This window comes from Phasianus colchicus, chromosome 1 (genome assembly GCF_987193195.1).
Source record: "Phasianus colchicus chromosome 1, bPhaCol1.hap1.1, whole genome shotgun sequence".
Taxonomy (NCBI): Eukaryota; Metazoa; Chordata; class Aves; order Galliformes; family Phasianidae; genus Phasianus; species Phasianus colchicus.
The window spans coordinates 34,443,097-34,458,230 of record NC_143436.1 but is presented as its reverse complement, the minus strand read 5'-3'; the positions used below and the strand labels follow the sequence as shown (position 1 = coordinate 34,458,230).

The 15,134-nt window shown below is 45.8% G+C and overlaps 2 protein-coding genes across 4 annotated transcripts in view; one reads left to right on the top strand and one right to left on the bottom strand.

The window, feature by feature from the left end:
- Positions 1-15,134, bottom strand: part of RASSF3 (Ras association domain family member 3) — a 101,934-nt gene that overhangs the window by 40,831 nt on the left and 45,969 nt on the right. Inside the window, exon 1 of one of the 3 annotated variants that reach the window (XM_031589519.2) lies at positions 9,620-9,873. The exons of the other annotated variants lie outside the window; for them this stretch is intronic. Coding sequence (XP_031445379.2) covers positions 9,620-9,748 — 129 coding nt within the window. The 5' untranslated portion in view covers positions 9,749-9,873. Of the gene's footprint in view, positions 1-9,619; positions 9,874-15,134 lie in introns of those variants that run through there. 3 annotated transcript variants of the gene reach the window in all.
- Positions 9,818-13,404, top strand: LOC116226671 (uncharacterized). The gene is made up of 5 exons (XM_090134351.1): positions 9,818-10,212; positions 11,137-11,254; positions 12,160-12,190; positions 12,515-12,660; positions 12,982-13,404. The coding sequence occupies exons 1-5, from the start codon at positions 9,818-9,820 to the stop codon at positions 12,991-12,993; spliced, it is 702 nt and encodes a 233-aa protein (XP_089990477.1). The 3' UTR covers positions 12,994-13,404.

The following is a 15,134-nucleotide window of genomic DNA, read 5'->3' as shown; positions in this document are numbered from 1 at the left end:
TAACAGCTCTCTAGCAGCAGTTAAATGGTTTTCATTACAGAAGGAGTTGATTAGGACTCCTGCCATTAGTCATCATCCCATACTGCATATTCTTTGAAAGGAAAAAAGGTGTATTCTTAATTCAAGAATTTGAGGGCCCTGAATATCACATTAGGCATTTTGGTTATTTTAACCCAGCCTGATAACTGATGCAAAAGCTAGAAACTTCCTTCTATTAGATTTCACACCAAAATCAGCTCACAAAACCTTACACTTATACATATTTTAGAGTTACAAGGCTACATTTTATGTAGACACTGTCAAGTGATGCTTTGCTAAATCAGGCTCTGTGCAAGCTGGGAATATCATGACATAATGAAATATTAAGTCTTCCTTCATAAGGTAGAGTACTTTTCTGCAGATCACCCAGCAGTCTGACTACAGCTCATACCAGGCCATCTGCACAAGTGATTCTCCCATGTGTGTTTGGGATTCTTCTGATGCCAGCCTTTGTGTATGGCATGTGAGGCAGCAACTGCTCTAAGCGTCAGCTTTTGACTGAACAGCCCATTTCTGTCCAGGACACAAGACATCGCTCCCACGTGTACAAATGTGAACGGATTTTTTTTATGCTTCTGTTGGAAAGCAATGGGGAGAGCATTTCTAAGGTAAGAGCACATGCAGAGTAACAGAACAAGGGACTGACTACACCTGTGCAGCCAGAGGACCAGTTCCTGAAGCTGGCCGTGGCACAAACTGCTGAGCTCTCCAGGCACAGCCCAGGTTACCCACCACATGTACATCTTGCTACTATCAGCAAGCTAACCAGAGCCACACATGAAAATAAATTTCATAAAGGGTAACGTAAGACACCTGTCTATGCCTACACTACAGAATCTTTGCACACATCAATAATAACCTATTAAAAATCATAATACTGAACGCAAACTGCATCTGTCACACACACACAAAAAAGCTGCACTGGCTTAACGCTGATGTCAGTGGCACTGAACACTGAAGTTCTTCATTTCAGACACCAGCACAAACAACACAGGTCAATTCTCCCAATACACAACATGCAATCACCATATTTTTAATTTAAAGAATATGCCAGTTCCTGTAGACATCAGCTCTGTGAGTCACACTGAAAAACCTGGTGCAGTTGCTAGAGTTTACACAGCTTTCTCAGATGCTTCTTGAACGAACCATGAAGATGCTTTGCAATTAAACTATTAACTCAGAACAACAACAACAAAAAAAACCCTCAATCTTAGCTGATATATCTGTAAGTGAACATACTAAATCAAGCCACCTGTGGACCAAACAGCAAGATCTTCATGTTTTGTTCCTGGTGAGCAGAAATCTTCAGCAGAGAGCAAGGAAGAAAAATCACAGTCTAAATAAAACTTCTAAACTAAACTCTCCCATGTTGGCAGGCTATCGTGGTCCGAGGCACAGCTATGCATAGGAAGTTGCTGAGAGGAAGCTCTCTACAAAAAGGTTACAATCCATCAATAGAAGTGTTAACCTACTTCTGCACTATTAACCAATACAACCTGGCCCAAAAGGGACAAGCCAAATCGTGATCACATCTACTTCTTTGGAAATAAAACTAAACATTTGTTTAGTTATTAAACAAATACTATCTTCAGTCAGAACAAAATCTGATCTTCAGTTTTTGTTATTATTAACCTGGCTCTAAAAAGATCACATGGATTGGATGCCACAAATATAAAATACAGCGACTGTACTGTGGGGAAAAGTACAGCATGGCTAGACTGTACATCCACGTACCTGCACACACCTGCGGATGACGTAAAAGACAGAAAACAAGAAATGCAATCCTAATTAGGGACAACAGGGATGACTATAAAAGATTACAGACAATAAACTTACTTTGTAATTTGTTCCTGCACGTACAGCCAATGATTTTCTACTCTACTATTGTACATAATCTCTAAAAGAAACACAGACATCATTTTCCACAATTACTTCACATGGAATTGTCAGAATTTCCCAGATGAAGAGTGAGACTGAGAAGCCATCAGCAGCACACGGTAAGTGATCCCACATGAGCAGCACTGCCACCTGAGGCTTCCTCAACCAGGCCAGGGCACCACTGCTGCCCTTGATATTATTTCCAGCACAGCAAACATACCTCTGTGTAAGGGAGCACAAATTCCACTCCAGCACACACACAGATTAGTAACTAGAAAATGATCTTAATTGCTACATAAATCACACGTGGCTACTTCACACAGCCAAATATGTGTCCACAAAGGAAGTACTCTCCTCAAAACTGACTGCAGTATTTCATCAGCCTTGCAAAAGAGCAAGGACAACAAAAAACAAAAACCACTGAAAAACCAAAAGGGACAATTTACTCATCCCAAGTCAATTTGTACCTGCCTACATCTGTGTGCTTCGTTACAGGCACCTAAACAAACAAAAACCCATGACAGTACACAGCAGGGCTCAAACTGCACTGGATAAACGCATGCTGAGCTAGCTTCAGTCACACCGGGGTGTTCCCTTAAGTCTGTGGGATGCACTGGTTTTAAGACTTTCCTGAACGTAGGTCTCAAAACGTACAGAATGATCCCACTTTCTGAGAGCAGAAATATAAAATATATATGTTGTGTACGTATTCTATAAATCTATAATATTAAATAATATATAGTCATAGAATAATCCAACTGGAAGGGACCCACGTGGATCACTGAGTCCAACTCCAGCTCCATGCAGCATCATTCAAAACTAAACCCCATGTCTGAGAGCACTGTCCAAACTTTCCTTGAGCTCCTGCACTCCGGGCCATGCCCACCACCCTGCACAGCCCGTTCCACGCCCACCCCCTTCTGGTGCAGACCCTGTCCCCAGCCCCCAGCTGCCCTCCCCTGACACAGCCCCATGCCGTTCCCTCGGGCCCTGTCGCTGTCACACAGAGCAGAGCTCAGCGCTGCCCCTCCGCTCCCTGTGAGGAGCTGCAGCCGCCATCAGGCCTCCCCTCAGCTCCTCTGCTCTGCGCTGAGCACGCACAGGGACCTCAGCCACTCTCCAGACCCTTCTCCATCTTAGTAGCCCTACTTTAAAACCATATATTAATATCCTGATCCATCTTCTCTTTTTTTCCAGTTTCCCTAGTAGAAACTGGGAGATCCATAGTGGCTGACTGGAAGGCTGCTTTTGATCTAAAGTATACATCTAACTGTGACAAGCTGCAATAAATACACCGAATAATAAACACTGCATGTACAGATAAACGCATCCATACACACAAACCACCACGGTATCTATCTGGGAGAAGAGCACGCACTGCACAGCTCTGGCCTGATGGGTACACGCTGCTGAAGTCAGCGGAGACGGCTGCCTGTCTGTAAGAGGAGAGCTTAACTACGGACATCCATCACTCTGATTTATCCCTTCCTGACACTTACATTGCTTGGCTTCGTTCACAAGGTTATTGTCACTGGCAAACGCTGCATTACAGATCTATTGCTTCATTTAAAATCCTCTGTTAATCGGTTTACTAAGAACTGTTAATCCAACGCTGCTGCCACTGGCATTTCACACAAGGGACAAAATGCAGTATTGATTTTTACTTCATTTATCTTCATATTTTTGCTCTTGCCATGGCTAAATATTAGTCAGCAAGAGCCTCTTCCAAAATGGTATTCTGCTTTTTTCTCATATTCTCATCACAGGTCTGTAGTTGAAATAAGAAATGATGAAAACAGGTTACCAGATCCTCTCCTTCCTTTCAAATAATTGTTGGTTGGTTGCTTTGTAAATCTACTTACTGTATGCAGATGATGCTGAGCTCAGTTGCTCCGCAGCACATTTTTCTGTATCCACCAGATTCCTCATCTTAAACGGAACTCCTTGCATCTTGCACATCTGTTCATACATCTAAACAAGTCTCAATTTAAACATTCCAATCCATAAGTTATACAGGTCCTGATGCTTTCTGACATCTGGCAGCTTTAAACTGCAGCAGTTCTGCCCTTTTACACTCAAACAAAGCCTCATTTTTATCCCAAACTCAGTTACGTTACCAGAACTCCAATCTCAAAACACCTATACAGAGCTTCTGTGCCCCAGAGCTCAAGTAGGTGAACCAAAGGCTAATCTTCCCAAAGAAATGACCAAAAAAAAAAAAATTCTAGTGTTTATCTGATGATATTCCAATGAACATCAACAACTGAGCCAGCAGCCCACTGCTAGTGAACCAAAATCTTATGTTAACATAGAAATACTGCCCAAGATATATCTCATACTATATGAATGTAACAGACTAAAGGAAAAAGAGTAGTCACCCAGTCTGAATAGTACCTGCAGTGCTGCTGTAGTCAGGACACTGAGATGGCTGAACTCAAGAGATGTTTCAGTGACTTTAATTCCTCCTGAGACAGAACATAAACCTTGCTTCTTAATTTTTGTGCATTAGTAGTTTCCCACTTCATACCTAAAAACAGTATATGTTTTAGGTAAGTCTTCAAAACATAAATTAATCAGCCAACTGTGCTGATAAACCAACGCACAGCGATCAGTGTTCCTTGGAGCAAAGCACATAAATCCCCTCTCACCTCCAGAGGCTGTCAGACGTTGGTAAGTGGCTTGGGGCTCCGCTGGGAACAGCCCTGCTCTGCTGAGCTCCTTAGGCACAAACACCGTGTCAGCCACTCAGAGAGGAGTGGGGCGAAGCACAAGAGAGTGAAACAAGGACTGCTGGTTTACCCTGGCACTGATGAAGTCTTAAAACAGGCACAGTCTCTATGCTGCTGGTTCCATCAAGCCTTAACTTTCAAATGTTCTAGCTGCGACAATGTTTATCGCATAATATTCACCGACTGTCAAATGGATTAAAAAAAAAAAGAAAGAATAAGACACATTACTGGATATTTTTAGTTTTATTTTTTAAATAAGCTTCATGACTACATGTCCAACACAAATCTAACCTCTTCGGCTCCAAACAGAGCCTATAATTAGAAACCTCATTTGTTCTGGTTGTCAGGAGAGCTGTTTTCTCTGGGGAATGTTGTGGGAAGGAAACCTGGGAAGAACTGTAACAACCAAACAACATGGAACTTCTTAATAATGGACACTGCTAGCACAAAACCATGCCAACTACACTTGAGTAGTTACAAACAGCACTGTACCCCAAGAAACTGCTTTCTTCCAAAATAAAGTGCTTTCGTCTCTCTTCTTATTGAAATGCCACAAGCCACTGTGCAAACTCATGTGGAACAGATATAAAAAAGGGTTTCTGCACCCAGAAGTCTGTTTTTCACATGGATGCCAGCTCATCCACTGAAAACAAAGATACAAATCTTCTGCACTGGTAGCAGAGCAAGACGGTCACCTCGTTGGGATGAGCCTTTCACCTACTGCCTTTTGCCTCTCCTCTGCATGGCTCCTCTGCTCTCTCACATCCGGCTTCCATTTCCAGCTTTCTTTATATTAACTTCCTCTCCCACCCTCATTACCACACCTGCAAATCCCACAGAGAAACACAGAGGAGGGAAGGGAGGAAATCACAACGGTGTGGCAGGGTAGCACCCCAAAAGGCTGAGCCCCCAAGAAGCCCCAAGAATCCTGACACAGCGCAGGGTCAGGATGCCCAGGAGGTGCAAAAGCTGTGAAGGCCAAGAACAGTAATGGGAAGAGAGGCAGAAATTGGACCTCAAATGGGGAAGGACAGCACTGAGCACAAGGCAGCCGGCACGGACTGAGGAGCAGCAAGAAGGTGTGTGCTTCTGGAAACCACAAGAAGCAACTGCATTTTTCTTGCTAACATTTCTAGAGAGCCCTGGGTGAAATAGTAAAAAAAAAAAAACAAACAAACAAACAAAAAAACAGCATAAACAACAAAAGTTCTTTTCTTCTTACAGAGAACAGCAGCATCCAACAGTCAAACTTTGTACCTCCATGATATTTTACACAGCACTTCCAGCAGAATTCAGCCATCCTGTGCACACACCACTCAGCACTCAGATGCTGAACGCAAGATTTGTCCTCTCCTCACAACCAGGAGCCCATGACCTGCACAGCACTGCCTGTTCTTGGAGCAGAACTTCCCCAGAAGCAGCCTCCTGTGTAAGAGAGATATCTCATCGGGGGATTCCCTGAGTACCTGCAGCCTCCCAGTGAGACGCATGGCTGGGAACTAATCCATGGCAGCACTCAAAGACCACCACCCCCCAAGCTGTGTGAGAAAGGAGAGGTAAGGAGAGGATTTACATCAACACTGCTAGGAGTGGGAGAGTGTGTGGAGGTGGCCTGTGGAAGTGCAGGAACGCAGGCAGGAAGATGCACTTCCCTCAGACATATGGCCAGGCGTGCAGGAGCAGGCAGGACTGTTTTCACTTTTCCTGAAAAGATGGGGGTGGGCGGGATGAAATAGGGAGAGAAAGGGGTCAGCTTTCAGAAGTTTGCAAAATGTCTTCTTTTGGTATTTTCTCTGGAGGGAGTGGACGATTTCCAAAGGCTTCATCATACAGAAGCACGGGTCTGATCTTGCTAAAGCCTTTGCGCATGGGTAACTTCACCTCACATGAGCAGTCACACTGGCACGACAAAAATATTTACAGTTCCTCCTTTTTCATTTAGTAAATGAGTCACCGTGAGCACAAAAAAGGGCCACGTTCAGTTTAATCCAGTCAAAAAAAGTTGCTTGTATTTGGGTGACACAGACACAGATTCAGGTTTGAGATCTTTCAGCTTCAAGTCTGCATCTTTAATTGAATGAAGCTACAAATGTTGGATTGCTAACCTTCATTTCTTCTGCAAAAAAAAAAAAAAAGGTTGGTAGCCCACTGCACTGCCTACACAGCAAAATTCAGTAAGACTGAAAAACGAGCTGAACACCTCAGCCCCAAAACACCCCACTGCCTGCAACACTCTGTAATGATTTTAATGCTTCAGGTTTTTAAAAGTGGTAGAGAGGAAGAGACAAATCTTTCCACATCCTGCAGAAGACTTGGCAAAGCCCAAAGACACTATTACAGAACTCTTACATCAGAATTGGTATCAATCCATTTTACCCTGTCTCAGCCATAGAAACTGAGATACGTAAGACCATTCCTCTCCATTAAATGGAAGACAAAAATTCACAAAGCTACTCTATTTCCTTTTTTCCTTCTTTTCTTTGGAAATATATGCAAAACAAGTCCAAGAGCTGCCACTGGGTAGTTCTGCAGGCATAGCACACCATGAGCTCCAAGTTGTAACCAATCTTTTCACTTAAAGAACAGGAGAAAGGAGGAGTTAAGACAGAAGGATAAAAGTAATTGCCACCACTTTGTCTTCAGCAAGAATAAAAAAATACCCTGCAAAACTTAGCATCTGTATAGTTGAGAAAGACACAGAAACAATAACTGATAGCTCCCCTTTTTCTTCTTTGCTCAAGGGGACATAGTATGCATTTTTTGACTAAACCTCAAATACAAACCAAAAGTAACATCCTCATACATACAAAGAGTCTTATTATGATTGTTATTGCTGGAAGGGGAAACTCACTCTTACTGGCCACATGACTGTTGAAATCTACATTCAGCATTGTTTGGGGATTTTTTTCTTTCCTCTCTAACTCATTAGACACAGTGCAACTGGCAATAACTTTATAACTAGAAACATTTAGCTGAGTGTTTCTGACGCTGCAGAGTCAGCAATACAGATGAATTTGTTCCATGCTACCCAGTACGTACTTAAACACATATCCTGCAGCATCTCACCACAATACTCTTTGGGGAAGGGCTACCAGACCAGAACATCACATTTTTGTTTTTCCTTCACCCCTTGATTGAGAACATTAACATCACACACAGTGATTTACATGTTTGCACAATCCACCTCTTACTTAACAAGTACTTGCTAAGACAACTCATGCAGCAGCATTACGAAGCAAAGACACAAGCATGTTTTTAGGACTTGAAACAAGACCTGTGGCCTCTCACATCCCATTATACAGCAACCACCCACAGTCTGGCAGCAGTGAGGTACCTGTTCACAGAGCACTGTGACTCTGTAATCTTCTTTTGCAAGGAGGGACACCTTAATGCAGCCTTTCACTACTTACAGTGGGGTTATAAGAAAGACAAAAAGGTTTTACAAAGGCACGTAGCAATAGGACAAGGGGTAATGGCTTTAAACTGAAAGAGTTAGTCTAGGTATGATGAAAAAATTCTTTACTCAGAGGGCAATGAGGCTCTGGCACAGACTGCTCAGAGACGGGAATGCCCCAACCCTAGGTGTTCAAGGCCAGGTTGGGTGGGGCTTTGAGCAACCTGGTAAAATGGGAGATGTCCCTGCCCATGGCAGGGGCTTGGAACAGTGTGGGCTTTAAAGTCCCTTCTAACCCAAGCCATTCTGTGTTTCGTATGGGCCAGGTGGTAGCTAACTCCAGCCAAGCAGGTCAGATGAAGTTCAAGGACGCTCAGCAGGACCTGCCAGCTTTCAGAGTCACTGGAATTCACAGGAAGCTAGAACTCAACATGGATGAGAAAGAGATGACCTCTCAAGAAGAGAACCGCAAAAAGCACCCTGGGGAGGCAGCAACGACATGGTGAAATGCTGGTCCCAGGATACCTGCACAGGGCACCCAGGCTCAGGTATACGCAGAGGGTGTGCCCAGGCACCCTGCCAAACTCTGTGAAGGAAACCAAAGCTCAAGAAAACTCCGTGCACTTCCTCAAATGGGAGCAGGAGCTTCCTGAGGGGTGGTTACAGGGCTCAAAATTTAAGTAAGTCACAAATGAGGAATAAGTTGTGGAACCTTGGAGAAACAGAAACCAAGGTTGGCTTCTGCAGCACAGCATAACCTAGGGGAAGGGCTGTGGGCAACCACGACTCTTGATAAGCCCCACAAGTTGATCAGAGGGCACCAGGCTCAGCTAAGTTCCTAGCTGAGTCTCCATGCAGCAGGGAAAACATAGCAGGAGTTGTACAAACACTGACCAGAGGTCCAAGCAAGCAGCAGGAGCAAGGGAAGGGGAGCCAGCATATGGAAAACTGACTCATCAGCTTCCAAGGATAAAGCCATGCTTAGAAAGAAACGTCGCGCTTCAGAAAAGACAAACGAGAGGAGCTGGGCTGCTTCAGCTAAAGAAACACAGCGTTTACCCCACTGCTGTGCTGCCAGGAACCTGAGCGTTCTGCTCTCCCGAAGGGAGTTTCGCTCGGCTGCCCGAGTTCCCCAGCACTTCTTGCCCCGCGCTGCCCGTAGATCCTCCTTAGAGGCGGACGTTTCAGCGCTGACTACGAAGGGTTCGGCTTTTTGTTGTTTTTACTCGGCTCTTCACTTCAAAGTCCTCTTACAGCCGATCTCCTCCGAGCACTTCAACCACTCCACCGCGGCCGAGGGCCCTTCCCCGCCGCCCGGACGGCAGCCAGGCTGCCACGCACCGCACTCAGCGCCGACACGACGCGCGCAGCCCCGCCGGTGACTCGCTACCGAGCACACGCGCCGTTCAACCCCGTCCCCAGCCTGCCCGTTCGGCCCTTCGGGACGGATTTCAGAGGTGCAGCCCGCCGCCCGCGGGACCCCGGAGCTGGCGGGGGAGCGCCGAGGCGAGGCGCCCCTTCGGAGAGCGGCGCACACGTGTGGCGCGGGCCGGGCCCCGAGCCGGCGCTCGGCACTTACTTGCGGGGCGGCGCGGGTCTTGCCCGGCGGCCTCCTGAAGAAGGAGGTGCGCGCGGTGAAGAAGTACTCCTCGGAGTCCTCCTCCTCCAGGCTGCTGTAGCCGCTGCTCATGCTGCTGGTCCAGGTCATCGGCGGCTCCTAGTGCTGCTGTCGGTACGGGAGGGGCCCGGCGGCGGAGAGCTCCGTCCCGGCCGCCGCATGGGGCCCCGCCGCGGCCGCTCCTCTCCCAGCGCCGCCGGGCCCGGGGCGCGGGAGGAGGAGGAGAAGGAGGAGGAGCCGCTCGCCGGCTCCCGCCCTCCCTTCCTGCCGCACGAGTTTCCGCGGGGCAGCGGCGCGCCGAGCCCGGCCGACACCTCCCGCTTCCCCGCCCGGCCCCGAGGAGCTCCGCTGACGGCCGCCGGGGCGGGCTGGGAGCGCGCGGCCGGAGATGAAAGGCCGGGCGTGGGCCGCAGGTCGCCGGAGCTCCGGCCGGGCGCTGCCCGCCCCCGGGCCTTCCAGCGGGGAGGTGGCCGAGGGGGCGGCTCGCCGGGGGACTTTGCCCTAATAATGCGTTCAACAGTAACCGCCGTCGGAACGGCTGCGAGTCTTTCTCGGTTTGTTCTAGGAGAAAGACTCCTAGGAGAACTTGAATTTAAACTTGGCAGCTGGCCGCTACTGCGGCGCTGCCTCGCCCCGCCGCGGGCCCGCAGAGATAAGCGCGAGGAATCCAGCGCCCCGGGCTGCCGTGGCGGCGGCGCCGCGAGGGCGCGGGGATGGGACGGCGCGCGGAGGGAACGCACCGCCGCGACCGCGGCTGGAAAACGTGCTCAGAAACGGCAGCTCTGGGATGATGCGGGGCATAAATCACGCTCGGCCACCGGCGGGGGAAGTGGCAGACAATGCCTAAAGGCCGGCTCGCTCCGTAATTACCTGCTTCGGGTTTTCTCATCTCTTCCATTCATTTATCTAGCGCTGGTCGCTGTCAGCGACAGGATATTGGCTTTAAGGCACGGCTTCCTCGGCCCGCACAGCTGCCCAAAAAGTAGACCTGCCTTTCCTGCTACGCTAATCTTATGCCACTGATCCCGAGGGGAAAGTGAACCTGGAGCAGGGCCTGCAACCAGGGCAAGCAGTGGGAGTGAGGGCAGGAGGCATCTCCGGCAGCAGCATGGCCTTGAATTAGTTTAAGTGGATGTGAAGCTGTGTGTCTACCAAGCCTGATCCAGCGCATTGTAGTCTTCGTGCTCAGCCATGGATGTGCCTGGGTTCCCATTGCTGATGCCTCCTTTCAATCTTTTCTGTCCCATTCTCACATGCCCTTCATGATCTGGTCAGAAACTTCTCAGAAGGAGTGGTGAGGCTCTGGCACAGGCTGCCTAGGGAGGTGGTGGAGTCACTGTTCGTGGAGGTCTTCAAGAAACGTGGAGATATGGCACTGAGGGATGTGGTCAGTGGGCATGGAGGGCATGGGTTGGTGGTTGGACTGGATGATTTTAGTGGTCTTTTCCAGCCTGAATTATTTTATGATTTTTCACCAGCTGTGTGCATGCAGCTCATTCTGTGCCCACGCTCCAATCAGGATGGAGTCAACTCGGTGCTCTTCCTGCATCACCCTGCATATCAACAAAGTCACCCCTTGCTGGCCAAAAAACTCAGGTGAGCACTGATAGCAGTCAGTCAGTCCAGAGGTGTTATCTCCTCACTTTCCTGTCAGCTTGGCTTCTCCCAGGTCTTCCTAAAAATTTGGCATCTGCCATATTGGAAGGCAGCATAGCTTTTGAAAATGACTGAGTTTAATAGCATAGATGTGAACGTATCAGTTCTTCAGCCTGCTTGTTGGAACTGAAAAGCTCCCCAATATTCAAGATAGTTTTAAGTGAAATGCCAAGTTACTTGAATGCAACTAAAAGTTATTCAAACGCTTGCTTTATACAAATGATCTTTGTGTTATATGGCTTGCTAAGACCAGACCCTGCTGAAAAGAAGTCCCACTAGAGATGTGCTGGATTGTCCAAACCCAGCTTCCAGAGCATTGGGGTGTAATGCTAGCTATGACCATGATCAAAGTAAAGGTTTTTAGAGACTTGAGTGCACCACTAAATGGGATTTTCGTTTTCCAGTTACAAAGGTGTTCTAAATGTTACCTATTGGCACACTTGACCGACTCTCAGCAACAAAAGGCATTATGTACACAGCCTGTTTGCTTAGTCGCAGCCTCAGAACCGACCATGCGTGGGTGGACCATCAAGCTCACAGAGGCCTACGAAGGCAACAAGCTGCCACAAGGGAGCTTCTGTCCGTCTGTGCTGGATCTGTTGCAAGTCCTGACTCCAGTTAATGACAGCAAGGCATGATGTTCACCTTTCCGTGAAGCATCATTTCTATTGATGACAATGAAAGATTTCCGATGTCGTTTTCTCCTGCTGCAACAAAAATTGATGGAGAAAGTACATCTAAATTCTTTGTAATATATGTTTCAGTAAGAACTCATTCTTCAAGCAGAACTCAGTTTTTGAGCCTACTAATTCTGACAGTGTTTCCTGTTGTTTTTTTTTTTTCAGATGTGGCCTGAGTCAAAGAATTCACATGGAGGTACAAGCAGATGAGATACCTTTTAATTTTGATTTACATGGTGCTTGCAATAATATATGCAAATCCTATTATGTGTTTTCCAAGACTGATGTTTAAAAATTAATTGGTTTCCCTATCTTAATATACAGGTATATTTTTTAAAATGAATTTTAAAGTAATCCGGGTGATCTCAGCTTGTAGATCAGTCATTTCAGTATAGTACACTCTAGTCAGAACTAAAAGACTCAATGTATGTAACCTTACAGATTACATTACACTAATTGTGCTTTATGAAGGTAAGATAAAATCTGCTAATTTATCAGGCCTACGTTTTATTTACAACAGCACCAACAAGCACAGATTTTCCTTCTCAAGCATGGCAATCAATGTGTTGTCACTTGAGATACCGCTGTCCAGTCAACTCTAAACACCACCTGCATCGTAATAATCTGTGTCATATACTAAGACTTCCAGAACCTTTAAAAGGAAAAGTAAGTCTTCTTCAGACATCTCCTCTCCATGACTGCTGTATTGTTATTTGTCCTGTATTACAACATGGACCAGGTGGATGCTAAGCATCAAGGCTTTCTAGCTGGGAATTGAAAGGGGCTCCACATTCCACTGATGGGACTCCAAAGGGCAATGTAACGCACTGATGCATGGATTACACTTCCTACATGCATTTTACTGTTCCCAGGCAAACTCTGCCCAAATTTTTAAGGTTTCTCCCTAGACAAGTACTTTTCCACCTTCTGAAATGAATTTATTCATCTTACTTAGGTATGGTTCATCCAACACCCTTTCTTCATTAGGTGCTGCACTGAAACCTCCAGACTACCACCAGCCTTGGATTATTTTCAGTCGCCTCTGACAGTCCTCTTAAGTTGTAATCAATGAGCAAAATAAAACTGATGATGTAAACAGGGTAATATCTGAAGATAAATTTAGTAATAAAGTTTCTGAAAGCATACGTGTTTTTAAGGAACATTAATGAAGTATTAGGTAAAAACAATGAAGTTAAAAGCCAAGAAATATGGCATGGGAGAGAGATTTAAAACACAGACGAGCACTATGAGGCTTTCATTCACTCATTCCAAGAATTAGTTCAATGAGAAATGAAACTGGAAGTAGCTACTGTGTGATCACACAAGCAACTGGCAAGAACATGAAGATGTTCTTTTATTTATTTTAATGAACAATGAAGTAGCAAACAGTGCCACAGATGCACCTATGAAGAAAACAAGAATAACATTTTAAAAATTTATTTAATGAAGCTTGATGACACAGATAGAATTTCACTGTGTTTTTAAATTACAGCACATTCAAGCCACTAGAATGTGGTGGCTCAAGTACATCAAGCAAAAGTAATGATGGGCACTCTGGGTTACAGAACAAGTTTAATGAATGAGATATTAATACAGAGCAATCACAGGGAAGGTTAACTTGTGTGATATGTAGATATTTGTTGCTTAAGGGGCGCAACAATATTTAAAATCACTATTACATTCAAAGATAAAATTCAGCTTTAAATTACTTTGTGGTTTTGGAGAGTCGATGTAGAGAAATAAAACATCAGGTATAGCTTCCAGAAAAGTGGAAATTAAAGCTAAGATTCCTGAATGGCAAAGCAGGTGTGGATAATTTTATTAATTTGGTAAGGATTGGACTCTCAGCCACCATAGCTGAAGTAATAATAGATATTGAATTTCATAAAGGCAGACTTCATCTGAAGGCCTTGTGGTTCCATTTGTCTATTTGCATTAAAAAGTCTCTTTATTGGAGAGATTACAATTCCAGATGAAAATATGGTTGAAGGGCACTTCAGTAAATCCATCCCTGCTCTGAGGAAGAACCAAGGTCTGTGTAGCATCCCTGCAGACCTTCAGCCAACCTACTCTTAGTGCAAGGTGTGGTAGTGTAAACACTCCCTTGCAGGTCATCTGCTCCAGAGCTGTTTAGCTAACTGTTAGAGTTAGAATGATTCTCCTAACATCTCACGTAACACCTTAACAAAATTTCAGAGAGAGAGAGAGCAGTCCATTGCGTTTTTTTATAGCAACCTTTTGGGTATTCGAGGTCTCTCATCATTCCCCTATTCTCCTCTTCCCCAGACTAAACAACAGGACAACAGATAAAACATGCTACAGCGTTTACATTAACTCCATCAGTGATTGCATGGTGTTTACATGTTTCTAAAACATCCCCTCAGCCCTCTGACATATAAACTTGGAGAGCTCAACAAAATGGGAAATTCAGCAAACATCACTCCACCACTATGGCTGCTTGGCTGCCATTGCCCAAGACACACTGTTCTGTATACAAGCCTTGGACTTTTCTCCAGATTTTGGCCAGACTGTTTCAAAAAGCACTGTGTCAAAGAATGAGGAAAGCTAAAAGCAAGATAGGGATTGGGCTTGGGGAGTCCTGTAACATTTTCGACTGCTTTTCTATTAAAATACAAACAGTAGTGTGGAGACCTCAGGAGCAACTTACATGGTTTTCTTTGGCCAGAAGGATAATGGGGAATTAAGAATATGCCACAATTCCAAATATTTTCAGAACCTATTAGCCTGTAAAGTATTAATGTGTGACCTCAGTGTCAGCCAGAACGCTGATGGCTTGGCAGGTCTTGCAGCCAGGCTGGGCGCAGTCGCGGTGCTAAGGCAGGAGTCTGCAGATTGCCTCCTTTCCTGCTTTCCCCAGTGTTTTGCAAGAAGAATTCCAGTAATGACCCTAGCGGTATTCATAATTACAATCACTATGAAGTTGCAAGATGCCCCTTGCCTCTGGTTGCAGCAGGAACCCTTTCTGTTGCTCTGAAGCCCTGAGGTTCTCTCTCCCCCTCATTTTCTGCTTTCACACATCTTGGCAAGTGCTGGCTCTGATCCTGTAAAGCCTCAACCATACACATAGCTCTACCCATGATTAGTCCCTGCGGGACATACTAAAGCTTCAAATATGCGTA

Bases quoted from the DNA above. Each gene is read 5' to 3' on its own strand.
- LOC116226671 (XM_090134351.1), top strand. From the start codon at position 9,818: ATGGGGCCCCGCCGCGGCCGCTCCTCTCCCAGCGCCGCCGGGCCCGGG. The intron at 11,255-12,159 runs GTGAGCACTGAT...TTTTTTTTTCAG, and splicing joins TTGCTGGCCAAAAAACTCAG to ATGTGGCCTGAGTCAAAGAA. The intron at 12,191-12,514 runs GTACAAGCAGAT...TATTTACAACAG, and splicing joins GTCAAAGAATTCACATGGAG to CACCAACAAGCACAGATTTT.